We start from the raw sequence: 26,018 nt of genomic DNA on the forward strand, positions 1-26,018 counted from the left end.
GACAGTTATTTTACACTGTCACTCGTTTTTCTTTTTCACAAAGTATTTATGTTTTATCATCAAAATCTCCATAAGTGGCACAAAACAAGGCGCTCAAACGAGTAGCGCTGCTGTCTACCAGCTCACTGTTTCAATTCCTGCGCAGACGCACAGATTGGAGGGCTGTCGGTGGTTGTGGCCAGTGGGTTTAAATAATCGGACTAAAAAAGACTGCTCACGAACAAGAGGAGGCGTGGGACCAAAGTTAACATGTAAAGGAAGCGGAAAAAGTTAAACAACGCATTCAACGTAAGCTTCTGCTTCTATGAAGAATCATCAAAGGTAATCCTTTTTCTTCTCCTATTTCTTTTTTAGTATATATAGAAATATGGAACAGTTGTGATCATGGATTACGGCATGGCTGGTTGTGCAACTGTTTCATGTGCACTGTATCAACATCACACCACATTTTGCAAGATCTTTAAGCCTTCTTTTCAATATACGGAAATATACGGAAACGGACAGCTGTTAAAAAGTGTTTTATAGGTCGCCCAGCTGTTCTTGTGGGTTAACTCGTTGAGTAGTTGGTATTGGCAGCTGGACATGCACTATCGTTTCGTGCGAACCACACCTACCAATACGACTAAACAAACAGCGCTATTTCCTAATAACTTAACTAATGGCTTTCTTTTTTGATATAAGCGATCTACCTCGGCGGAATAACTAACCCTAATCGCTCCAGTGTTTCTTTTTTCTCGCTGTTCTAGCAAAAAGAATAGCAACAACACTTTGTTAAACATACCCTCCACTCCTTATTTACCGTCCTGTTTGGTTTTTTGGATCTCAATGAAATCTGATCTGAGAGAGCAATGCACGTAACTATTTCGCTATTTTTTCTGCAAACACGAAGACACGCTTGGGGGGGTTGTAAATATATTAAAAAAAACGTTATAACGCAAGCAAGAAACACACTTTCTACATCAACTTCCTCATCTGGGGCTTGGTCGACGCCACATTAAATCATTGTAATTCAACTTGTATGTCTATTTGCTCAATCACAAATAATCAATGTTTTCTATGGCGCCAGCTTGATTCAATCAAGACCATAACATCACAATTAAAACTCCGGGACAATAAAGGTGTTGCCACAATCAATGGCCAAATGAATATTATTACCATTTTGGGTAATTTCCTCCTCAGTGACTGGCAATGGAGGGAAGGGTAGCTATCAGGTAATAATAAAATAGTGAGGATGTAATAATTTGAACATTGCCAAGTCTTTGTATTTATTTTTAAAGTAATAACCCTCTTATACATCCCCCCCCCCCCCCCCCCCCCCCCCACGCTATGTAATCTCTCACTAAAAGCCCCGGGGTTTCAAGAAGCCTGCAAGATGCAGGGCGTAGATATAGCTTCTATTCTTACGTCGGTGTGGAAGTCAACAACATACAAACATCTAGTGTGCAGGTCTAACAAATTGCAGTTGGCATTCTGAGAAAATAATGTACTAAGCAAAGTCATACACTATCACGGCCACAAACATGACGCATTGGGTCGGTATGCTGTCTAACTTCCCTAAGACATTTCAAATTTGAGTTGGAGGGTGAGTTCAACAGCAGCGTTTTCTCCCCCCACTAATGGGTGTGGCCACACTCAGCGAGGAGTAAATAAAAAGAAAACAGTCGCTGTACCCGCCGCCTTCTCAAGAGAGAGAAAAAAAAATACTCATGATATTTAGAGAGCAGTTGCAGAGTTGCACAATAGTTGAAGCAACCTGGTAAACAAAAAAAAGAGCGAGCGAGAGAGAGAGAGGTACATTGACGAGAAAGAGATATTTAAATATCATCCATCCCCCTTGTCTCTGTTATAGGCCTATGACAGAAGAAAGAAAGTTGAAACGCTGCTCAGTCGATAAGTTAAAAATACCTTGTTCTTTTTATAGGAATTGTCTTTCGAGAGGCAAATAATGACCGGTTGGCATTAGGCCCACTTGAAGGAACAATGCTTTTGAAAGGACTGAAGGACTTGGTAGTGTTGACAGGTTAGACTTTTAACACAGTCGGGCCTACCTAATTACAACAACCCTGGGAGCTTTAGTTTCTGACGCCATCGCTGTTTAGCCACAATCACAAGCACCACACCCTATCTGGTGAAAACACAGGCAGGTGAACACAGAGACACACACAGAAAACACACAAACACACACCCACAGGCCAGAGACCACACACATAAAGACAATGCAAGGGAGGTTCATGCATGTGCTTGCATGCATGGGTACGGACCCATATCCTAAGTAAACTATTTTTCCAACCCACACAAACACACACACACACACACACACCACATAATACCTACAAACATTCATAAATGCAAAACAGAAACAAACCGACTTAATTAAATTCAACCACACACACACACACACATGCACACACACACACACGCACACACACACACGCGCACACACACACACGCTCACACACACTCACACACACACACAACCTCTGGGCTACTTGATTCTACCAGGCACAGCCAAGCTGCAATGGAAACACAATTCAGTCGGGCATGGAGAAGTCATTATTTGACCTTCGGTGACCCGTGTTGTGTGTGCACAGGGTGTAATGGGTGTGGGTGCATTCCATTGCTTCGGTGTTGGCTGTATAGAGCAACATGGAGCTATAGTGTCCCCTTTAAAGGGACTATGAATGCTGTATATCAGCTTAACATAGAGCTGTCTTAACTTGAGAGCTGTCTTAACTTGTGCTGGCCAAACCAGATATACATCTGTAGATGTATACTTGGTTCACTTAAGTCCAGCAATTACAAAGTGAAGTAAAAATACTGAATGTGTCATTATTATATTCCACTTATTTTGCCTCTCTTCCTGTTCCCTGACAACAGCAGAGCTGGTGAACCCACAGACCCCCTGGGACCCGTCTCGCCCCGCTCGCGTGATCGGAGCTGCTGTCTTCTCGCCGTCGTACCCGGGATCCGTCCTCTGTTGGAGAAGATGTTCCCGGCTGTCTCCAGACCTCGCAGCGCGTCCTCATTCTGAACTACTTCCTCCTCACATTACACCGTCGGGGTTGTTTCTGGCCAACGCAGCATTCCACGGACAACACATATCCCCGGATTGTGATTACATTTTGATAGCTGATCCGATTTTTGCTGCTTTAATTTGCATTCTAACTGACGATTGGCCCTCGCCTTGGGAAGCCCCTCCCTCTCTCCTAACTCCTCATCATCCCAGTGGCGTCAGGGTGCCTGTCGGCTAACACTCCCTGTCCTCACAGCCGCGTTAGGAAGACCTCGCTCTCCTCAGTGATTGGACCTTTTTATAAATCGACCAATCGACCTTCAGCTCGGGGAGCGGCCAGTCGGTTTCGCTGTCTGACATGGAGGCGCCCATCTACGCCACGGGCATCGCGGCCAAGCTCAGGAGCCAATGGGATCGCGACGACGGCCTGGGCCAGAACCACAAGGCGGTGAAGTTCCTGGGGCAGGACTACGAGTCGCTGAAGGCCTGCTGCGCCCAGCGCCGGGGCCTGTTTGAGGACCCCCTGTTCCCCTGCGCCCCCTCCTCGCTGGGCTTCAACGAGCTGGGGCCCCGCTCGGCCAAGACCTCTGGGGTCCGCTGGATGAGGCCCACGGTGAGAAGGGGGCGGGGCTGGATGTGGTGGGGGCGGGGTTTGATGTGGTGGGGGACGAGTTTGATGAGGAAGTGGAGCTTTTTTTTGGACTATTATCTTTTTTTCATTTTTACGTTATTTCTTTCAAAAAAATAGGAAATGATCAATTTCCAGGCTCTTATTCACAGCAGTAACCACAAGACAAACAGACCCTTTTCACAGAGGTGTCATCCTAGGACAAACACAGGTGTCGCTCATAACACTGAGCCTGTCGTTTTTATCTGTCCTGCCATGACCCCTCTGTGGAGAGGGTCTGCTGAGATACTCTGAGCACAAGGGAGAGAACTCAGAGTCGGGTCATTCGAGGATGGCGACATTGGGGTATTGAACTGGTAGTCTGGTAGTGAACACCCCCTAGCCACTACGACTACTACTACGACTACTACGACTACTACATCATTCCTCCCCCTCCAATACATAAATCAGGACTCTGAAAGATTTAGAACAGATTTAACATGATCCAACACATATCTGTCGGTGTCTGTCTGTTTCTCTATCTTCCTTCCTCCAGCCCTTGTTTCTTACTTGCAAGTCACATTCTCCTTGACTTGCTCTGTCTCTCCCCCCCCACCATCCCACCCCACTCCACCCCCCCAACCACCACTTTCCGGGCTGAGCCATAAATATGCAGCTGGCACCCCCTCTGCAGTTACAACATGATACCAGTGTTAGGTGAATGTGTGCGTGTGTGTGTGTGTGTGCGTGCTCGTGGCTGCCATTATTCGATTCGAACGGGGCCCTGCTGAAGTTAGCCCTGCATGTCGTGACTGGAGTGCTGCTGCACTGAGCAGACAAGGAGCGACTAGGAGGCATGTCCTGGTTATTAGGGTGACAGCAGTCTCTTAGCACCTGTCCTGTGTGTGTGTGTGTGTGTGTGTGTTTGAGAGTGTGTGTGTGTACGTGTTTGTTAGTGCACATGTGTGTTTGTGTGTGTGTGTGTGTGTGTGTGTGTGTGTGTATACATATGTGGCTTTGTGTGTGTTAGTGTGTGTTAGTGTGTGTGTGTGTGTGTGTGTGTGCGTGTGTGTTCCTTCACCTGCGATGGGCCCATTTGTTCCCCATTGTCTCTGAAGCGTGCTCGCTCCATAATGCATCTGTCCCCCTGGCTCCATCAGAAGAGCTTTAATATTTACCAGCCTCACTGAGATCTCCATGCCCCAGAAGGAATGTCACGAGAGTGCTTGTAGCGTGAGACAGAAGGGAGAGGGAGAGAATTTGAGAGCGAGAGACAGAGGGAGGGGAAAGGTGAAGAGAGTGTGAGAGGATCAGAAAATGTGAGAGGGAGAGAGACAGAGGGAGGGAGAGAGAAAGAGAGAATGTAAGAGGAAGAGAGACAGAGAGAGAGAGCTCAGTAGTAAGAAGGGGAAATTCTAGCTACACTTTTATCGCACTGAGGGGGAAGTAGTTTAGACAAGAACCAGAGCAGTTAAGGTTGTGATGTTTGTCTGTTGATTGCATCATTTATTAGATTTCGTTCTTGAGCAATCGCGGGTCGCGCGCGCGTGTGTGTGTGTGTGTGTGTGTGTGTGTGTGTGTGTGTGTGTGTGCATGTTGCTGATGGGAATCTCACACACGTAGTCGGGCTGCCCTTGTTTGTAAATCCTGCTGAACACACGGTCTTATGCGCATGCATTCACACAGCAACAAATGAAACGTTCAATGAAAAAGCAAGCACAGTTGAAGAGAGGAAAATATCCTCAAACCGGTTTCAAAGTTTACAGTTTTAAACCGCTTTGAAGATATACTGTATTTCACAAGCTATAAAACAAAGGCATCGTTCAGTAACTGACTGGAGTCCCCTTGTCATCATAATGAAAGCGCATCAATGCATGGGAGTATTAGCTTCAGGCAGAGTCAAAGTCTTCTCAGGCCCTGACTCTGCCTGCCCATGGGTCATGCAGGGCACACCACAGAGCTTACACCCACAGCAGGCACATCCCAGACACTTACAGTAGTTCTCTGGCGTTGCCGTAGTAGCCCTAAATATTTAAAAGTAAACAAGACAAAATGTGTTCGTCTTAACCAGTAAAGGATTCTTTTGGTGCATTATTTAACAGTTAAATCAGGTCAAAGTTCAACAGAAATCTCACTCAGAATACTGGTATAGCTCTTCTTTGAGCAAATGGCAAGGGAGAATCCTTGCGTCGTCTGCAAGGCTAAATTTGTGTGTGTGTTTGTGTGTGTGTCTGTCCACAGGAGGTTTGCCGGAATCCCAAGTTCATTATGGATGGAGCCACCCGCACAGATATCTGCCAGGGGGGTCTTGGTAAGTCACCACGAATGTCCCCCTACCTCCTGTCAAATGGTTGGCCGGGTCAACCGCATGACTCAGCGATAAAGAGGGCCTGATAAGAAATATAGAAATACATAGTCTGTCATCGTGGAAGATGAAGCGACCGAAAGAGGGACTATACTTTTCTTACAAAACATGCACCCTTGTGAAAGTCTGAGAAATGTGTTGTTACTGGCACACAAAGACTTTTACAAGACAAAAAATTCAATGAAAATTTTACAATGAAAATATTCCTGTCACAAAGACGCCCATTTTCACCTTGTGGCCGACGGGCTGTGTTAACTCTTGGAGCCTCCTGCCTTCTTGTGTTTTTGACCCGGGCGTGTGTACATCGCAAACCACTCCATAAAACCTGGGCTACCTCAGCAAACACTCCCCTCACAGTGGGATGTGATAACATAGAAACAAGAAAAGTTTCTGACAGCGAAATTCAGCTCCTTGTACGTAAACAGCAACTCCAAGTTGGGTCACTGCTGGCCGATAGAGGACTGCTAGCCCTGCTCAGACACGTGTTCCCAGCTTGTGTCTCTATGGTGGTCTGGGGAATGCCCTGACTGCGACTCCTACCCTGTGAGTCAGCCCGGGCCCAGCCATCATTCCCACCACTACAAACCTCCCAGTCACAACGACGACCCTGGCGGCAATTCGAAAAAAAAACGTTGGATTGAATTTCAACTTCATGCTAAATGTCCTGTGAGGCTGTGTAGCGACGACCAATCAGAAGGCTGGATTGAAAAAGCCTCTCTCCTGCCTGCCCTGGCAACTGAGCAAACGGAGGAAAGAGAGGCTGCTGCAGTGCAGGCCACATCACCGTTGGCGCGGAGAGTAATTGCTCATGTAGTTGTGGATTCCTGGCGAGGTCGTCTTCGGCACATACACACACAACACAAACGATCCCCCCCAAAAGAGAGAGCTATGGCAGGGGCTCTGCTATAGTGGTGCTGTTAAAAGCACAGTGATCAGGAAGGATAAACTAGCATGAGTGTTGGTGAATAGTGAGCAAGGTTGTGTGTTGACACTCATAGATCTACAGGGTATAGAAGAGGAACGCACAACGCCCATGGTAGTAGCCCGGATGGAAGTGAGAGGTTCTGCTCTTCAGCCCAGAGTGTGACGTGCATAATTTATGTTCTTTGGCAGTGGCAGTTGGGGTATTTTTCTCCGTTCTACCCGACAACCGTAAACAAGGAAGCCCCGTAGGACACGACCACAATAGATTTTAGCTTCCGTGTCTCTAGCCACAATTTTCCAGCTAATACGGTTATGCAAACCACACAGATCTCCCGGGGCCATGAATGTCAATCAGCAAGCAAACAACCCACATACAATGGGGTGATCTTATTTATGCACTTTTTACAGTATTCAGATACTTCTCATGATGGTAGTAAAAACAACATTGGCAACTTTCAAAATGAAGGCGCCATTCAATTTAGGAAATTCCTTAATACTTAATAGGTGAGTGATTAAAGTGTGACTCAGATATGAGCTGTCAGAACAATGAACTTTTGTCTGAACACGTCACCGTTAAATATTAACATTACCCCGTTATCGCTGATGCAATTATTTAATGAACCATTAGCCTTTAATGATTTGGTCTTTAATGTTTACGAAAATATAATCACTGGCTCCTTATTAACTGTCAAATATGACAAGATTATTCACGGTCTGACTTGTTGTACTGTGTTTTCCTCAGAACCAAAATGGGTGTGTATGCAGATGTACGACTAAATTCAGATCGCTTCTTTTCTGAGAACAAATGGATCCCTCGAGCGCTTACCTTACATATCTTTAGTTACAGCGTGTGGTTGAAAGAGATTTTAGAGAAACATCCTAGTCCTCAGAACGTTACGATAATAAGGCTGGTCAAATATTTAGTTTGCAAATATTCTATAATTCTCTCTCTCTCTCTCTCTCTCTCTCTCTCTGTCTCTCTCTCTCTCCCTCTCTCTCTCCCTCTCTCTCTCTCTCCCTCTCTCTCTCTCTCTCTCAATTCAATTCAAATTCAAAATAGCTTTATTGGCATGACTATTGGTAAACCAAACAGTGTTGCCAAAGCATTACAGTATTACAAATATTACATATAATAACAATAGAGAATGTCAGAACAATATGTACATATATCAACCTGTAACAATATAACATAACATACAGATGAACATATGTACATAAATAAAAATAAAAAAAGTCATTAAATTAATGAAATGAGAAGCTACATAAAACGCATTTTAGGTTACTAATAATCAGTAATCAATCAAACAGTGAGGCCTGGTGTAGAATGTCATCCTCTCATTTTGTGGCAAGCTGAAATAAACTGTCCTGCGAGGACGGCGCTCTCTTTTCTCTCTCCCATTAATATTTGTAGTTGGTCTACATGGGAGTTTATAAAATGTGGGTGTTTTTGGCCGAATTTGCTAAAGTATATTTCGCGGACATTTTTGAATTTGGGGCAGTGTAGGAGGAAGTGCTGCTCGGTCTCTACAGCAGCTTCTTCACACTGCTGGCACAGCCACTCCTCTTTGGGCAGCCATGATTTCCTATGTCGGCCTGTTTCTATGGCCAGGCTGTGAGCGCTCAGTCTGTACTTTGTTAACAGTACTCTGTGTCTAACATCAGTCACTGTGGTCAGGTAGGGGGCCACAGTGTACTGTCTATTTAGGGCCAGATAACACTGCATTTTGCTCTGTGTGTGTGTTTTAGTGTTCCAATGGGTGAGGTAGGTTTGTTTCTGATGTGTTATAATTTGGTTGATTCTAATTGATATGTTCTCCGACTGGTCCTGGGGCAGAGCAGAGGGGGAACCTGTCTGTGGACAGAGCCTCAGGACCAGCTGAATGAGGGGACTCCTGTTCATCTCTTGGCTTTGCAGGGCTTTGTGCAGATTTTAGAGAATCATCCTCCTCAGAGCGTTACGATAATAACGCTGGTTAAATATTTACTTGACAAATAATCTCTAATTCTCTCTCTCTCTCTCTCTCTCCCCTCTCTCTCTCTCTCTCTCTCTCTCTGTCTCTCTCTCTCTCTCTCTCCCTCTCTCTCTCTCTCCCTCACCCTCTCTCTGTCTCTCTCTCTCTCCCTCCCTCTCCCTCTCTCTCCCTCTCTCTCTCCCTCACCATCTCTCTCTCTGTCTCTCTCTCTCTCTCTCTCTCTCTCCCTCCCTCCCTCCCTCCCTCCCTCCACAGGTGACTGCTGGCTCCTGGCGGCCATCGCCTCCCTGACGCTGAACGACCAGCTTCTTCACCGGGTGGTGCCTCACGGCCAGAGCTTCGACAGCGGTTACGTCGGCATCTTCCACTTCCAGGTGAGCAGGGGTCCCCTCTTCCTCTTCGTCTTCACCTCTCCATCCTCCTCATCCTCACCCTCATCCCCCTTTGTCAGCCTTTTAATCATCTTCGTCCTCCCCTTCGTCATCCTCATCGTTCTCCTCTTCCTCGTCTTCAGCATCTTGATCATCATCCTCCTCCTCCTCATCCTCCATTGTCAGCCTCTTAATCAGCTTTGTCATCCTCCTCCTCCTCCCATTACGTTTCCTCGTTCTCGTCCGCCATGTTTGGGCCGTGCGAGCGGCCCAAACATGGCGGACGTGGTCTGCTGCTGAAGAGTCAAAGACATGAAAGAAGGAACTGTCTGGGTCTGCTCTGTTCTCTGGTGTGTTCCCACGCATTAGAAGTATTACTCCACTCATTGTGCTAAACATAGAAGTTTTGCAATTCTCTCATGTTAGTTCTTAGACTTTTCCTTTCGTCTTTAACATGAGGAAACATGAAAAGAATCGGTTTCATTATGATGTTCCCGACGCCTGTCGTGGGATCTTTAAAGAGGTCGTTTGAAGATGGTAGCCATGCAATATTTAAAGTCAGCTGGGAAATTGAGTCGATGGTTTCATGACTTCAAACGATATCTTTAATGAGATCTGGAGGATGACCTCATTGTTTTTGCATTCTAGACGTTAACTCTTTCTTCCTCATACTCCCTATGTTTGTCTCAGAAGGCAGGGTGAATCCCCCTGTTCAAACAGAGCAGAACGCTTTCGTGCCATTGGCTCGGTTTCCTGTTGTGAAACACACGGTTTTCTGTTATGTTATTGCAAGGGACCGGGCCGGTTTGAGCCACGACCAATACCACTTCCTTGGATTTCAAAATCCAGTTCCAGATCCAATGCAGGCAATGCACATGCAAGATCAGCCTGGCCTTCCATATCAGTACAATGAGGGCTACTGTTAGCGGGCAGCGCTAGCACGCACCCACTGGTTATAGTGTGACCCGTTAACACAAGTTCTTAACTCCCGGCCGCCACCTCAAACAACAGTTCTGTTCAGAGCTGGACAACCTGGCCCTAGTCAATCAGAACCGGACAGGAGCAGGAAAAACACTGGTGTTCATGAAAGAAGCTGCTAGAAAAACACAGACGATGCCTATGCTAGGAATTTGACACAGACACACAAACACCCACACGCACACACACACACACACACGCGCACACACACACACACACACACATTTTACATTTACATTAAGGGCATTTAGCAGACGCTTTTATCCAAAGCGACTTACAATAAGTGCATTTGTTACAATAAGTACATTTGTCATAAGAAGTGAAACAATATATCGCTGTCGGTACAGTAAACATGTTCATAGAACCAAGTGCAAGTATTACAATCGCTAGGCTAACCCATTCCCCGTGTAAAGCAATGATAGCAGCTACTGTAGATGCTACACAATTAAGTACCTTGAATAAGTGCAATGTACAAGTGCCAGGACGTACAACATTCAATGGTGGCTGTGCATTGGTTTCAATGCAGAGTCGAGGTGAACTCTGAACAGGTGTCTTTTGCGGAAGCTGGTGAGCGACTCTGCGATCCTGACATCGGTAGGGAGCTCGTTCCACCACTGACACACACACACACACACACGCGCGCGCACACACACACACACACACACGCACACACACTACAGTGAGTCAGCTCCTGATGAGGGAATCTCACCTCCTCAGCTCCCCCCAGGGAGACTGCTTGTGACGGTTTCCCCAGGACTGAGCCAAGATGGAGGACTGACCTCTGGTGGGCGATGAACGGCAAGGCAAAGCGCATAGATTTCCTTAAAAATATTTGATAGATGTAGTCTCCTTTTAAGTGGTGTGTGTATGCGTGTGCGTGTGCGTGTGTGTGTGTGTGTGTGTGTGCTCAGGAACCAATAGCTAGGGATCACAATAGATCTAGGGTGTGGGCTCTCCTGGCAACCAACATCTTGCTTCTAGAACTTTCCAGAGGGCTTCCCTGCAGGAAAACCCTAACTCTGTCCTGTGGAGGCCTGCTTTGTGTATGTACAGAACGTACTGTATGTATGCTGTAGCCGTGGTTACCGAGTCTGGCTGTCTGCCAGGCCCTATATACAGTATCTGTGGATCTCCGGTCCACAGATACTACACAACACATGCACACTTACACATAAAAAGAGAGAGAGAGAGAGAGAGAGAGAGAGAGAGAGAGAGAGAGAACAGGAAACACTCAATCAAACTCTTTCTTTACGATTTGACAGGGGAATCCCATTATATAACACAACCTGACTAAGGGTGGAGCCCTTACTATTGACATAGGGAGCAGGTCCTCTGCTATGAATACTGCCTTGTTGCACCACCATGTTTCTACAGTAGCCCAGAACGGACAAACATCTCTACTGGGGACCTGTTTTTAATCTTTTATCATTATGACTTATCTAACTTGTTAGCTATGACCTATAGTTGTACAGACTAAATAACAAAAAACTAATATTATATCCATCAAGGAACCTCATCACCTGACACTTAGCTATTCAGTTGGTTGAAAACTGCAACCTAATTGGTATTCCTAAACCCTATACACTGCACCTTTTAAAGTGTTTCGACTTCACCCTTTAAAGCGTTGCCATTACAGCTCGTAGTGTTTTTAGGCTCAAGGGACTTCAGGGGTCTAGCAGGCTGTGTTCACACAGACGTTAGCAGACAGTATAAGTGCATGCTGCCAGCACAAGTATCACCCAAGAAAAAGTGACTTCACAGAATGTTCCGGAGTTAGTCTTCATGGTAAAATGGTAGTCAGTCGTTACAGGATTTTCTAAGGCTCTCTAAGGCTTTCTAAGAATAATAACGGCATTACTAACTTTCAAAATCAAAGTCAATTTGGGAATTTCCTTGATGCTGAAAGTATTTCTTAGGAATACTAAGTGTAACTGTTACAGATCAATGAGCATTCTGTCTGATCGCATCAATGTTAAATATTGAGTATCATCTCAATGAGGTGGAGAACCATGTTGTCGCTGATAGTTTTTGTTGTCGCTGACTTTAATACCAATTAATAGTACTGTGTGCGCGTGAGTAGTCCTGCGTGTGTGCATAAGTAGGCCTGCGTGTGCATGCATGCGTGTGTGGATGTTGATCTCCATTATGTCTCCTGCCATGTCAGCAGTCCTCCTCTGGGGATTCAGGTATATCACTGCAACCTCTCTCTCTCTCTCTCTCCCCCCCCCCTCCGCTGCTCTTTTCACGAGCAGCGTTCAAGCTCCCTCATGCCTTAATGAATTGCACTGTGAGCCAAACTGACCGCCAAAGAGAAGGAGAAAGAAAGAGAGATACAATAGAATCAAAGGGAGAACACACAAACACACACAATGCACTTACTAACAAATACACCACTACACCACTTGCGCCTCATGATTCGATGAATGCGAATGCCTCGACAAACACAAACGACCCTAATGTACTCTGAGAGCCAGGCTACACACCTTCTACGTATCTTAACACAAACCCTCACACTCTGCCAGCCCTACTTGTTTTAGTGCCTTGTGCCTTCTCCTCCTGTGTGCCCTGCTCCGCCTCCGGTGACTCATCGGGCTGGAGGCTTCACGGTGCTGTTGGGCTGCCTGCCGCTGCCTGTATCTCCCTGCCCCTAACTGTCTCTCCCTGCCCCTAATGGTCTCTCCCTGCCTCTCCCCGACCATAACGGTCTCTCCCTGTCGCTGCCTGTATCTCCCTGCCCCTAACTGTCTCTCCCTGCCACTGCCTGCCTCTCCCTGCCCCTCTCGGTCTCTCCCTGCCTCTCCCTCATGGTCTCTCCCTGCCCCTCACGGTCTCTCCCTGCCCTTCACGGTCTCTCCCTGGCCCTAACGGGTGTAGAAGACAAATAAGGAATAAGGAAGACCAAACAATCTCTGCTGAGTCAGTGGGGAATGAGCCAAAGTGCGGCTCGATAGCCAGCTCATTTTCTAAATTGAAAAGTGGTTTCTCGCCAACGTCCGCCCCTCCCCCTGGAGAAAGGGCTTTAGTCGGGTCGCAAGTCTGGATCTGCAAAAGCATGTGTGTGCGGTACACTACACTGCTGAACACTGCAGCTTCACAGTGGCATGTGCTAAAGACAATGTCATGGTGACACTCGCTGTTCTGCTCCCTGTTAGGGAGGGGTGTGATGTTGAATACGTGCACGTGCATGTGCCTGTGTGCACATGTTGGCTGGGCTTGCCAAAACTCAGGCTTCCTGTGGGGGTGCGGCGGTGGAAGGAATTGTGTATCATCCAGAGCAGTTGAGATATGCTCAGAGGCCTTTGTAGTGCAGCTCTGGTGTGTGTGTGTGTGTGTGTGTGTGTGTGTGTGTGTGTGTGTGTGTGTGTGTGTGTGTGTGTGTGTGTGTGCGTGCACGTGTTCTTGTACGATTTGCGTGCAGCAATGAATTGTGCATCAGTGATTGGACCTGTGGGTGCAGGAATGTGTGCATGTGGAAAAGAAGGGTAATTTTGTCTCTTTGTGTGTGTGTTTATTTAAGGTTCTAAGCAGAAAGCTCTTGCGAATTCACTGTATGTGCCTGTGTGCCTGTGTGTGTGTGTGTGCCTTTGTGTGTGTGTGTGTGTGCGCTCCAGTGCACCCCACACATCTGCAGCCAACCGTGGCCTGAATCAGCATGTCCCACAGGCAGGCCGTGTAGCTCTTCAGGGCATGCAAAATTCATCCATCCTTCCACGCCTCTCTCCCTCCCTCCCTCTCTCTCTCTCCCTCTCTTCCTCTCTCTCCCTCTTCCTCTCTGTCTCTCCCTACTGTACATATATCACATTGTAAACCCGGCTCTCATCATGCAGCACAGGCTTTTACGCACAAAGCAATGGCACAACGTGCACACGCACAGACACACAAACACGCACAGGGCTGTGAAAGATTGAACGGTCCCCAGTCTCAGAAATCAGCACTTCTCTCCTCTCCTTTTAAACAAGTGGTACCTCTGATTATTTTTGACAGAGAGAAGATATACGACGAATCAGAGAGAGAGAGAAAGCCATTATGCTGCAATAAGGCTGTGTAATAATGTAGTTATTTTGTTTTCCTTGTGGCTCGTTGCCGACTTCCAACCAGGGCTGCTGGTGATGCAGTCAGGTCTTTGATCCAAGGAGCTCCATTTCTTCCTCTGTTTCCCGCTCTGGTATTGAAGTGTAATGTGTGAAGTGGAATGTGTTTTCCTCCAAGAACTGACTGATTAAAGTCCTCATTGGTCGGTAATTCCAAGGCGCTGGGTGTGTGTGTGTGTGTGTGTGTGTGTGTGTGTGTGTGTGTGTGTGTGTCTGTGTCGTTTTTATGTGATTATTTGTTTGGGAACATTCATTTTAGACTCCAAATCTCTTCTCGGGAAACGATATGATTTCTTTACGAGAATATTGACTACTTCAAAAGTGTATAAACATGTCATAATAACAATAAAGTGCTGATTGTGTTTGATCTAGACTACGACCCACTTGGTGCATAACGAAGTACAGCAATCAAAAATACATAATTGCCATAATATAACGGCAGTTTATAGTGATTTTTGCCCCCTGCTGGCCATCACGCAGGTACACATGAGGGCTTGCTATAGGTTCCAGTGCATCATACACAAAAGCCTCCAAAAAGGCAAAAGCAGCTTATTAGTCTCAACTTTATTCATGCGATGCGTTGCAAACGTTTACACATTTTCTCCATTAACCTTCTTGCTCTGATCTTTGGTTTGAATCTCAAAACCAGAATACATTGTACACGCTTGCTCTTATGTGAAGGTCTGTGTCAGCAGCACAGTCTCCCCCCCCCCCCCAAACCCTCTCGGCTGACACCCAAGAGCTCCCTCATCGATGTGCGTGGGTGCGAGCGGGGGATGTTTCTACCCCTCTCTGGATTGGCTCAGACCAACGACACAGCCGAGAGACAAATGAGATGACATCAACCGAATTGCAAAAGGAAAAGAAAAGATGAATGAATGAAAGGCACGCAGCTTACCCAATCAGAACCAAAGGAGGAGGAGCTAGTGGGCCCCCCGTGCTAGGGGCCGTAGGGCCCAGCAGTAAAGGACTAAACTCGACTGTATCACACGGCAGGCAGCAGCAGACTAGACTCTCATGTCCGTCATGTTCAGTGTTAAGTACATGAAGCATTTTGTGACTGTTAGTGTATCTGGTGTCTAATGTCTCCCTCTCCCTCTCTCTCTCTCCCCTTTCCTCTCCCTCTCTCTCCTTCTCTCTCTCCCTCCCCCTCCCTCTCTCTCCCTCTCTTCCTTCTCTCTCCCCCTCTCTCTCTCTCTCCATCTCTCCCTCTCTTCCTTCTCTCCCCCCCCCCGGTGGTGTAGTTCTGGCAGTTTGGAGAGTGGGTGGAGGTGGTGATAGACGACCGCCTCCCGGTGAAGGAGGGCAAGCTGCTGTTCGTCCACTCGGCCGAGGGCACCGAGTTCTGGAGCGCCCTGATCGAGAAGGCCTACGCCAAGTAAGACCCCCGGACCCTTCCCCGATCCCCCCCATCTTGTTTTATATCTCATTGCGGTGGTGGTTGGGGGGAGGGGGGCGTTCTCGGATGTCCTATAAGAGGGCTCATGAGGAGTGAGGAATTTCACATGCGCACACAAACACACTCATACACACACACACACATCCTAACTTTCTCAACCCTCCCCCCCCCCAGGCTGAACGGCTGCTACGAGGCCCTGTCGGGGGGCAGCACGTCGGAGGGCTTCGAGGACTTCACGGGGGGCGTGACGGAGATGTACGACCTGCCTAAGGCCCCCCGGGACCTCTTCAGCATCGTGGGCCGCGCCATCGAGAGGGGCTCCCTGCTGGGCTGCTCCATCGACGTCAGTGGAAGACCCCCCGCCCCGCCCCGCCAAAACACACACACACACACGCTCACACTTTGATGGACACCGCAAGTGTTACGTAAAACGTCCGACCACGTATGATTTATATTGATTTCGCGAAAAAACGAATTCATTCCCTTTTGCGTGTGAACCGTTTTGAAAGTCGATTCTATGAACATAGCCGCTGCATCGGAAAATAGGACAAAACAAAGATCGAATGTTGGCCATTTTCCCCATCATCTACCCATACTGATGTTGTTCACAATGGAGCAGATATAGTAGCTGGTATACGCATCAGTAAAGCCCCTAATGCCGTACATCTACATAACACTCTCTGAGCTTCACTCAGAATGTATGAATCACATTTTTGTGCTTGGTGTTGTGTACAGATATCCAGTAACAAGGACATGGAGGCGGTCACCTTTAAAAAGCTGGTGAAGGGACACGCCTACTCTCTGACCGGCGTGGACGAGGTGAGTCGCGGGCCACGGCCGCACTGACGCTGCACGGCCACTAGAGGGCAGTGTCCACCAGGAGTTCTCTTGAAGATCGAGGAATTCTGTGACTGCCATAAGAAGAGAAAAGAAATAGGCTGTAATAAGCTGTACGCTGTAGAACCTTTCTCCCCCACTGTGTATAAGTTGCACTGGATCATAATAGATAGATAGATAAAATGTTATTACTCCCCCGTAGGAGAAATCAGTTTGTTGCAAATGGCACCATCATAATCATCATCAATACATCCCTTCACCAAACCACCAGGGCTACAAGAAGACCTGAGTCCAGTTCCCAAGTCCAACTGTACATTAGCTAACAAGACGAACCATGGATCCAGAGACCTGCAGGTCTGTTTGGCACACAGCCAGGCTGACGGTGCTGTCTCACCTCTCTGCAGGTGGTGTACCGAGGGACCCCCACGAAGCTAGTCCGCATCAGGAACCCCTGGGGAGAGGTGGAGTGGACCGGCTCCTGGAGCGACAAGTAAGGCCCCGTTCCCACCAGGTGACGTAGGAGCAGGTGGGCGGAGGAGGAGGACCCCCCCCCCGCCCTCCTGTTTGGAGGGGGGGGGGGGGGGGGGGGGGGGGGGGGACAATGATACAAAGAGATGTGGCAAGGGTGGCGTCAGTCTGCAGTAGCCTGCCTCTGAACACACTTTGTAGAGTGATCAAACACTTCCACCAGACCCGCCCCCTCTGGTAACATGAGGGCGTTGCACCCTTTTTAGACTCAGCGTTCCATCACTCCTATTAGATAATATATATTTTTGTGTGATGGATAAGTAAATAAATACATTCAAAGTAAATAAGTATTTTGTGTGGTGATGTCTGTTGTTCCAATTGACCCGGCCAGATCAAACTGGTATCTGCTATCTCTTCTAAGGACACGCAGTTTACTTTGACCATGCACCGTGCTCCCTTCAACTCACGTCAACAGTATTATATAATATGTCATTTATATTTCTCTATTTCTCTCCGTCTCTTTCTCTATCACTCTCTCTCTCTATCGCTAACAAATATGTAAAACATTGTTCATTCAACAATGCTTTTGAACGCATTTGTCTCTCTCTCTCAATATTATCTAATGTGTAATCTCTCTCTCTCTCACTCTCATTCTCTCTCTCTCCATCTCTCTCTCTCTCCATCGCTCTCTCTCTCTCCCCCTCTCTCAGCTCCAGGGAGTGGGACAATGTGGACCGCAACGTCCGCAGCAAACTGCAGAACCGCAGTGAGGACGGAGAGTTCTGGTAGGGGGCGCCAGAGAGAGCCCGTAGGCCCTTTCTCATCTCAGTCTGTTTGTACTGGGTTTTAAAGTAGTTTGGGGTCAAACTGATATGCATCAGCCTGTGGGGACTTGGTCCATGTGTGCACATCTTTTTTTATTTGCTTAACATGCTTTAGCCTAAAGAAACACACACACACACACACACACAGACACACACACACACACACACACACACACACACACCTGGCCTTATGATGGTGTATTCTAAGCTCATCATCACAGGTTTTTTAGTAGCAACTTGCAACTACAATGCTTACATTTCACATGAAATGCTAAAACATTTGAATAACTCCCAACTTCTTCCAAGTGTGTGTGTGTGTGCGTGCGAGTGTGGGAGCGTGTGTGAGTGCGAGTGTGCGCGTGTGTAAGCAAATTATTTTCTCTCCCTCTCGGCCTCGCCATATTTGCATCTCTCTCTCTCTCTCTAACCTACCTTCCTTATGTCTCTCTCTTTCTAACCCCCCACCCTTCTCCCCACCTCACAGGATGTCGTTCAGCGACTTCCTGCGGGAGTTCAGCCGGCTGGAGATCTGCAACCTGACCCCTGACGCGCTGCAGAACTGCCAGCTGAAGAAGTGGAGCACCTCGCTCTACCAGGGCGAGTGGCGTCGTGGCAGCACCGCCGGGGGCTGCCGCAACTTCCCAGGTACGGAGAGGAAGTCCCGGTAGGTGGTATAAGAACGCTCAAGACACACTTAGTGTGTATGGAAGGCCCAAACAGGGTGGGGGAGCATGGCCACTGACCCTCACCTTGTATGGGAGTTAATGAGCCCCCTGCTGGCAACACTGTTCCACTGCCATATATGGGCATGGATGTCACTAACAATTACGATTTTTTTAGATATTTAAATAACGTACCCTTTCCTGCAGCGACCTACTGGATCAACCCACAGTTCAAGGTAGCTCTGGAGCACCCGGACACCGCTGGCCAATCAGGGTGCAGCTTCCTGGTGGCGCTGATGCAGAAGGACCGGAGGAAGAAGCGGCGGGAGGGGAAGGACATGGAGACCATCGGGTTCGCCATCTATGAGGTCAGCGCCCCGCACACCAGGTCCAGTACATATAGCCACGCGTTACCCAGAGTCATCCATAGTCATTAGGTCACAATCGTGTTATCATTAGAAATGCTTCTAATGCAGAAGAAAAGCACTGCCAGAAAAAGTCATTGAATAGGGATGACTGTTATGTGTATTTGTATATGGAAATCTGAAAACCTTTGAATTCATAACACTGAAATATTACACTGTAAGGATTTACCCATTTCCTCTAACTCCTTTTTTATGTCCTTCTGTTGCCTCCTCCCAGGTGCCTAAAGAGGTAAGTCTTCCCCACTACCCCACCCCAAAATATCAAATACAAGCTAACATTTCTTCCCAAAGCTAACACCGCTGTAGCTAACACCCCTGTAGCTAAAACCGCTGTAGCTAACACCCCTGTAGCCAAAACCGCTGTAGCTAACACCGCTGTAGCTAACACCGATCTTGCCAACAACGCTGTAGTTAACACCCCTGTTGCTATCACCGCTGTAGTTTACACCCCTGTAGCTAACACTGCAGTAGCTAACACCCCTGTACCTAGCACCCCTGAAGCTACAAACGCTGTAGCTAACACCCCTGCACCTAAAACCACTGTAGCTAACACCGCTGTAGCTAACGCTGATGTTGCCAACAACGCTGTAGCTAACACCCCTGTTGCTATCAGCGCTGTAGCTTACACCCCTGTAGCTAACACTGCAGTAGCTAGCACCCCTGTAGCTACAAACGCTGTAGCTAACACCCCTGCACCTAAAACCACTGTAGCTAACACCGCTGTAGCTAACACTGATGTTGCCAACAACGCTGTAGCTAACACCCCTGTCGCTATCACCGCTGTAGCTAACACCGCTGTAGCCATCACCCCTGTAGCTAGCACCCCTGTAGCTAACACCTCTGTAGCTAACACCACTGTAGCTAACAGCTCTGTAGCTAACACCGCTGTACCTAACACCTCTGTAGCTAACACTGCTGTAGCTAACACCCCTTTAGCTAACAGCCCTCTAGCTAACAGCCCTGTAGCTAACACCGCTGTAGCTATCACCCCTGTAGCTAACACCGCTGTAGCTAACACCCCTGTAGCTAACACCTCCTTTCAAGTTCGCTGCAGTCCCAACACCAGCCGGGCCTCAGCCACCTGGGGCTAAAAGGAACCGAATCAACACTCAGTGTCTCAAACATTTGCTCTGGCTTCGGACTCAGTCTGCTAACCAGGCATTGTTTGCGAACTGTGGCTTGTGAGCAAACTGTGCCTTTGGCTCGACGGCTAAACCTAGAGACGTTGTGACCTGGTCACAATGTTAACTCAATGTTTGCGTTTAAGCAGATCAACCGAATACAACCCAAATAAATCAAACCCAGTAACAGCCCCTCCCTCCCTCCCTCTGGCGGCGGTCAGTTTGCCGGCAAGTCGGCGGTCCACCTGAAGAGGGACTACTTCCTGACACACAGCTCCAGCGCGCGCTCCGAGCTCTTCATCAACCTGAGGGAGGTGAGCTCGCGCTTCAGCCTGCCCCCGGGGGAGTACATCATCGTGCCCTCCACCTTCGAGCCCCAGAAGGAGGGGGACTTTGTCCTGCGGGTGTTCTCGGAGACGCCCACCGACTCAGAGTGAGTAGCACAGAAAAACGATGACATCGAAGATGTCTTTTTTTTTTTTTTAATTTTATCTTTAACACTTTGGCTCTGTTATGATATAAAAGAGAATTGCAACTCTACTTAAAGTCAAAATCTTCAGTTTACGTTGTTTTTTCAAAATCGAACGTGAAGTCAAGGCCAGTGATGCTAATGTTGCCACTTTTTCGGAAACTGAGTTGACGTTGCAGGCGGCGATTGTTTACAACACGCTTCTCTCCGAGTGATGATATTAATAAATAAACTGCGTGTAATCATAATAATCCAATATATAAAATGTTTGCTTCATTATTGACGCTTTATTTTATTTTTATCTGTGCTCTAGGGAGCTTGATGATGAGGTCACAGCAGATCTTCCCCCAGAGGTGAGATGAGAGCCCTGTCACATGACCAATCTATACCAATCAGAGACAATATGTACTCATTACTCCTGTGTGTGTGTGTGTGTGTGTGTGTGTGTGTGTGTGTGTGTGTGTGTGTGTTAATTGACACTGCAGACCCAGCTGCACGAGAGTCAGATCGATCAAGCCTTCAAGAATCTCTTTAGACAGCTGGCAGGGCCGGTGAGTTTGAATCATGTCTATCAATCTATCAATACAACATGGATAGAGTGCATTGTGGGAATTGCAGTCCTGACTTTTGCTCTTCTATGCCACCAGGACATGGAAATCAGTGTTAAAGAACTGCAAACAATTCTGAACAGGATCATCAGCAAACGTGAGGAAATGGAAAATCTTTTATTGTTTTATTAAGATTCAAATATACTACTTTCAATCTATTTTGAATAATTAAAAGTCCAGTTTGTGAAATGTAGTAGTAAGTAGCAACTATTGTGGTTGCAGATTGCAACCAACTGAATATATTATAAAATATATCCCCACTCAACCCTCCCTTTCCAACATCATACTTCTAAATCGTATATTCAGCTTCTGCAAAGTCTGTTCCGCTAGATACCACAAATTCTTCACACTGCATCTTTAACAAGTCTACAGAATCGAATGTATGGCCAATTAAAAAAAAAACACACTCTCTCTCTCTGTCGCTGTCTGTCTGTCTGTCTGTCTGTCTGTCTGTCTGTATCTCTCTCTCTCTCTCCCTCTCTCTCTCTCTCTCTCTCTCTCTGTCGCTGTCTGTCTGTCTGTCTGTCTGTCTGTCTGTCTGTATCTCTCTCTCTCTCTCTGTCGCTGTCTGTCTGTCTGTCTGTCTGTCTGTCTGTCTGTCTGTATCTCTCTCTCTCTCTCTCTCTCTCTCTCCATGTTAACAGACAAAGACCTGAAGACGGACGGCTTCAGCCAGGAAGCCTGTCGCAGCATGATAAACCTCATGGACGTATCCTTCACGTACACATTTTAAAGTTAGTTTGGAATCACTCAGCAACCGTTAGCCTTCTGCCCTCCTTAAATGGATTAGCATAATAACAATGGAGAGAAAAATACTCCTCATGCTAAAAAGGATAGCGTGACCTGTTGTCTCTGAGAAGCTTGATCGCTCGGTCAGTCACTCAAAGTAGACCGGCGCCCAGAGTGACCAGACACAGGGTGAGACCTACAACAAACACAGCCGTCTGGGTGACAGTTATTCCTTAGTAACCGCGCAAACAGACGGACGGCAGCGGCAAGCTGGGGCTGACCGAGTTCCACGTGCTGTGGGAGAAGATCAAGAGATACCTGGTGAGATGACGCACACACAAGGACACATGCACACGCATGCACACACACACGCACGCACGACAAACAAAAACACACAGACACAATCACATGGACACATGCACACGCACACACACATGCATGCACACAAGCAAACACAAACACCTGTGTCGTAGACCTGGCTACTGTACTCGGGTGGTGTGTTTGTTCAGGTGTTTGTTCAGTCTGTGTGTGTGTGTGTGTGTGTGTGTGTGTGTGTGTGTGTGTGTGTGTGTGTGTGTGTGTGTGTGTGTGTGTGTGTGTGTTTGTGTGTGTGTGTGTGTGTGTCTGTGTGTGTGTCTCGAATCCAGCAGTCCTACTAGTTTACTAGTAGATCCTTTGGGGACACAGCAGTAGGACTACAAAGGCAGACTTATGTTTTATTATGTCTTGTTGGCTGTTTCGCTCCAGAGATCTGGATGAAACGTTCAGAAGGGGATCTTAGTATGTCTACAGTGGCCAATCTCCAGTTGATTTGAAACCCGAGAGTCACTTTTTTACTGTTCACTATTGCTGGCCGAGTTTCTTAGATATAAGGCTTGGTAGAAACGATTGGTCGAAACACAGATGAAGCTCAAATCTTGGTGAAGCACCCCTTCACCCAGATTTGAGCTCATCTGCAAGCAGACTTTAGACATGCAACTAAAGTCAGATTCATGAGACTAATGAATTAGACTTCCCTGCTCTTTAAACTACTAACGCCGAGCCTCTTCCCTGTCCTGTCTCATCACTACAGACCATATTCCGCCAGTTTGACATGGACAAGTCGGGCACCATGAACTCCTACGAGATGCGACGGGCGCTGGACTCTGCAGGTATAACGTCTCCCCCCCCCCCCCCCCCCCCCCCCCCCCCCCCCCCCCCCCCCCCCCCCCGGGTACACTGAACTTGTGTGATTAGCCATTTCAAGCCGTTTTGAAAATCTGCCTCTTCTGACATCACAAGTAGAAGTGTCCACCTAGATGTATGACAGATAGATGAACAACGTTTGCTACAGTCCACTGGGTAGGCTGGGAGACTGATCTATCCAGCGCACATCTAGGTGGACACGCCCACTAGTGATGTCGGAAGAGGCCGATTTTTGGAACGGCTAAGCACACTCACACCTGGTGGTATAATATGTCACCTTTAAGAAGACCACACTGGGGTACACTTCTATCTACTCGGTGTGAAAGCATCAAATATCATATCCGCCTTTTTCCTCTGGTTGATGTGCATGTTTTGCTACATCAGCTATGAGGGAGGAGTAACAGCCAATGACGTGATTGTACTTTGTTTGTGCCTGCCCCCTCCAGGAATCAAACTGACCAATCACCTGTTCCAGCTGATCATCCTGCGCTACACGGAGGAAGACCTCACCGTCGACTTTGACAACTTCGTCACGTGCCTGGTCCGGTTGGAGACCATGTTCAGTGAGTCCCCCCCCCCCCCCAATTGACTCTCTAACTAACTAACTGAATTTGACTTTCAAAGTCACAGATAGAAATAAAAATAAACTGGAATTTCATAGGCACACACTGTTTTACTAGTTACCAGTCCTTTGGTTTCTTTTGTGTCCAATTAAAAGTCCTCTGCTTCATATTTTTATTGAGGGGGGCGGGGGGGAAATACATGCGTACTAAGTATAGAAAGGGAAATATTCCCCCGAAATCTATGACTATTACCTAAATGCCAAATGTATTGAACTCAGTAATTGACTAAGTGAGGGGGTTAGCGTGTAAGGGTAAGATGAGCCAGAACAGCTTATCTTCTACCCAGCCTATGCTCAGATTTCCCTGTGAGCTCTCTGGCTGGCCAAGGTCAGCCTGTGTGTTGCGTTCTACCATTTCCACGGGAACAAGAGCCCACTCTGTCATTGTTATGTAGTCAGGTGGAACATGGAGATCGAGTCGAGTCCAACCTCAAATCACCTCGAAGTCTTCTGAAAGATATAATCGTCTGTCCTTTCAGATTCTTTAATAGATGCGCCCAGTACTACCTTATGTGCTTGGCATATTGACACGTAATAAAGTCATTAATTAATTAATTAATTAATGATTTTGAGGTACTAACATCTGTACCAATATCTCAATCTCCAAAATGAAATGTCTTTAAGAGATGCGAGTTAAATTGAGGTGAAACGGTGTTCTATGAAGTCCTCCAATGGGCCTTAGTCAACCAGCAGCCATCTTGGCTCCATCTAGCTTCTCAACGTTTGCTGGGGGGGGGAACTGAACGCAGAAGATGGCCGCCGGGGGAAAAGGGCCCACCTGCTAACCCTGACTTCAGGACTGCACCATGAGATAGAATATGCATGTTTGTGTGCATCGTGTGGTGACCTACTTCCTGTTCATTTCCGCCTCACAGAGACCTTCAACACAATGGACATCAAGAGAGAAAAAGCCATATGCCTGAACTTCATGCAGGTAGGACGGCCGTTATAATAACCTATTGGCTTCACTTCCACCTACTCCTTCCTCATTAATAGTTTTGTTTTCTCTTTCATATGAGCAACTTTTCTTAACAGTTCACCTTTAAGTGCAGCGTTCATAACAAACTAGTGAAATAGCGTTGCAGCAGACATGATTTCATTGCATTACCAGTCCCTCACATATTATGTATTAACTTCCTCTTGTCTTTCTCGTTTCCTTTTTTCACAGTGGATTTCTCTGACCATGTTCGCCTAGACAACGCCAGCAAGGCTATCGCTACGCTGACATCGTTCCGCCCCGCGGCCATCCCCCCGAACCCGGGACCCCTTGATTTTGAGTGTTTCAGAAGTGCCTTTCTTCTTTTGCTCAACCCCCCCCCCCCCCCCCCCCCCCCGCATCCATTTCATTTTACGCGAATTTGCCATGGATGTGTGCCACGGAATGCCTTATCGCGTCACATGACCTGCCAACTCAAAAAGGGGGTGTGTCCTGAACGGTTACGTTGGTGCATCCTACCGGCTGGGTCTCCAACCCAGGACATGGGAGACATTCTGAAGGGGTTAATCGCTTGTGTGCTGACCTGCTAATGCCAACGCCAAATGTAAATGGTGATGATGATCGTTTGGGGATGGATATCTACTGGGCTTGCTTCCCCCTGATTCTACTGTTTACAACTGAGCGCAGCGCGTTGCTTGTGTTTTTTTATGATGCGATGCCTGCTCTTTGGGACTTTATGTGTAATGTTTTACGTCAATAATATGATCAGAGCGATTGAGGGTTTTTCTTCTGTTTTGCTGGGTGTATTCCTGAAACAGACCCACTATTATCATTATACCTATCTCTACCTAACTGAATGGAAACTGAAATCTGACTTTCACTCTTAAACAATGGAGCCAGAGGAGGAACACACTTCATGGAACATTGTTTTACTCACTAATGCGATTCATTAAAAAAAGGGAACAGTTGTACACTCATGCCAATGTGTTGGGTATGGTTGTGAGATGATGTGTCATGAGTTATGCATGCTCTGTGCCGTGTGATATGGTGGCTCAGTCTGCTCTCTAACTCTCTCTATTCTGCTCAGCATGCTAATCTGCTGTCTCTCCTTCAAACTCGTGCACATTTTGGGAGCTGGGAGTGCCACTTTCTATTTTAAGATTATATAAAGGATTATGTGTCTTTTTTTGTTGCCAAACATCCAAGTGCTTCAATAGTGCAGTGGGTCGAGTGAGGGTCCCAAATGCTTTGTTTGACACGGTCGCCCCTCGAATGTTGTTCAAATCATCTATTACAGCGCAGTTGACAAATTTATACCGAACTTATCACGTACATTTGTATTTCAGTAAAAGAAAAAACAAAATTAAACAATGGCATGTTTAAATGAGTCCGGTACTTGTGTTTGCAGTT

The 26,018-nt window shown here is 47.2% G+C and overlaps 1 protein-coding gene across 1 annotated transcript; it reads left to right on the forward strand.

The window, feature by feature from the left end:
- The first annotated feature begins 162 nt into the window (after window positions 1-162).
- Window positions 163-25,586, forward strand: capn1 (calpain 1). The gene is made up of 22 exons (XM_079758090.1): window positions 163-321; window positions 2,878-3,626; window positions 5,862-5,931; window positions 9,138-9,256; window positions 15,567-15,700; window positions 15,896-16,064; window positions 16,457-16,540; window positions 16,963-17,048; window positions 17,737-17,811; window positions 18,335-18,495; window positions 18,720-18,880; window positions 19,155-19,166; window positions 20,280-20,491; window positions 20,841-20,880; window positions 21,013-21,078; window positions 21,175-21,232; window positions 21,780-21,844; window positions 22,117-22,185; window positions 22,937-23,015; window positions 23,496-23,612; window positions 24,547-24,605; window positions 24,840-25,586. The coding sequence occupies exons 2-22, from the start codon at window positions 3,372-3,374 to the stop codon at window positions 24,864-24,866; spliced, it is 2,118 nt and encodes a 705-aa protein (XP_079614216.1). The 5' UTR covers window positions 163-321; window positions 2,878-3,371; the 3' UTR covers window positions 24,867-25,586.
- Window positions 25,587-26,018: the final 432 nt, after the last annotated feature.

This window comes from Pollachius pollachius, assembly GCF_949987615.1.
Source record: "Pollachius pollachius genome assembly, chromosome: 20".
In the NCBI taxonomy this organism is placed as follows: domain Eukaryota; kingdom Metazoa; phylum Chordata; class Actinopteri; order Gadiformes; family Gadidae; genus Pollachius; species Pollachius pollachius.

What these genes read in the sequence shown, in the direction of transcription:
- capn1 (XM_079758090.1), top strand. Translation starts at nt 3,372, where the DNA reads ATGGAGGCGCCCATCTACGCCACGGGCATCGCGGCCAAGCTCAGGAGC. An exon ending in AGTGAGGACGGAGAGTTCTG is followed by an intron (nt 17,812 to 18,334) that starts GTAGGGGGCGCC and finishes CCCACCTCACAG; the next exon opens with GATGTCGTTCAGCGACTTCC. An exon ending in CCGGTTGGAGACCATGTTCA is followed by an intron (nt 23,613 to 24,546) that starts GTGAGTCCCCCC and finishes TCCGCCTCACAG; the next exon opens with AGACCTTCAACACAATGGAC.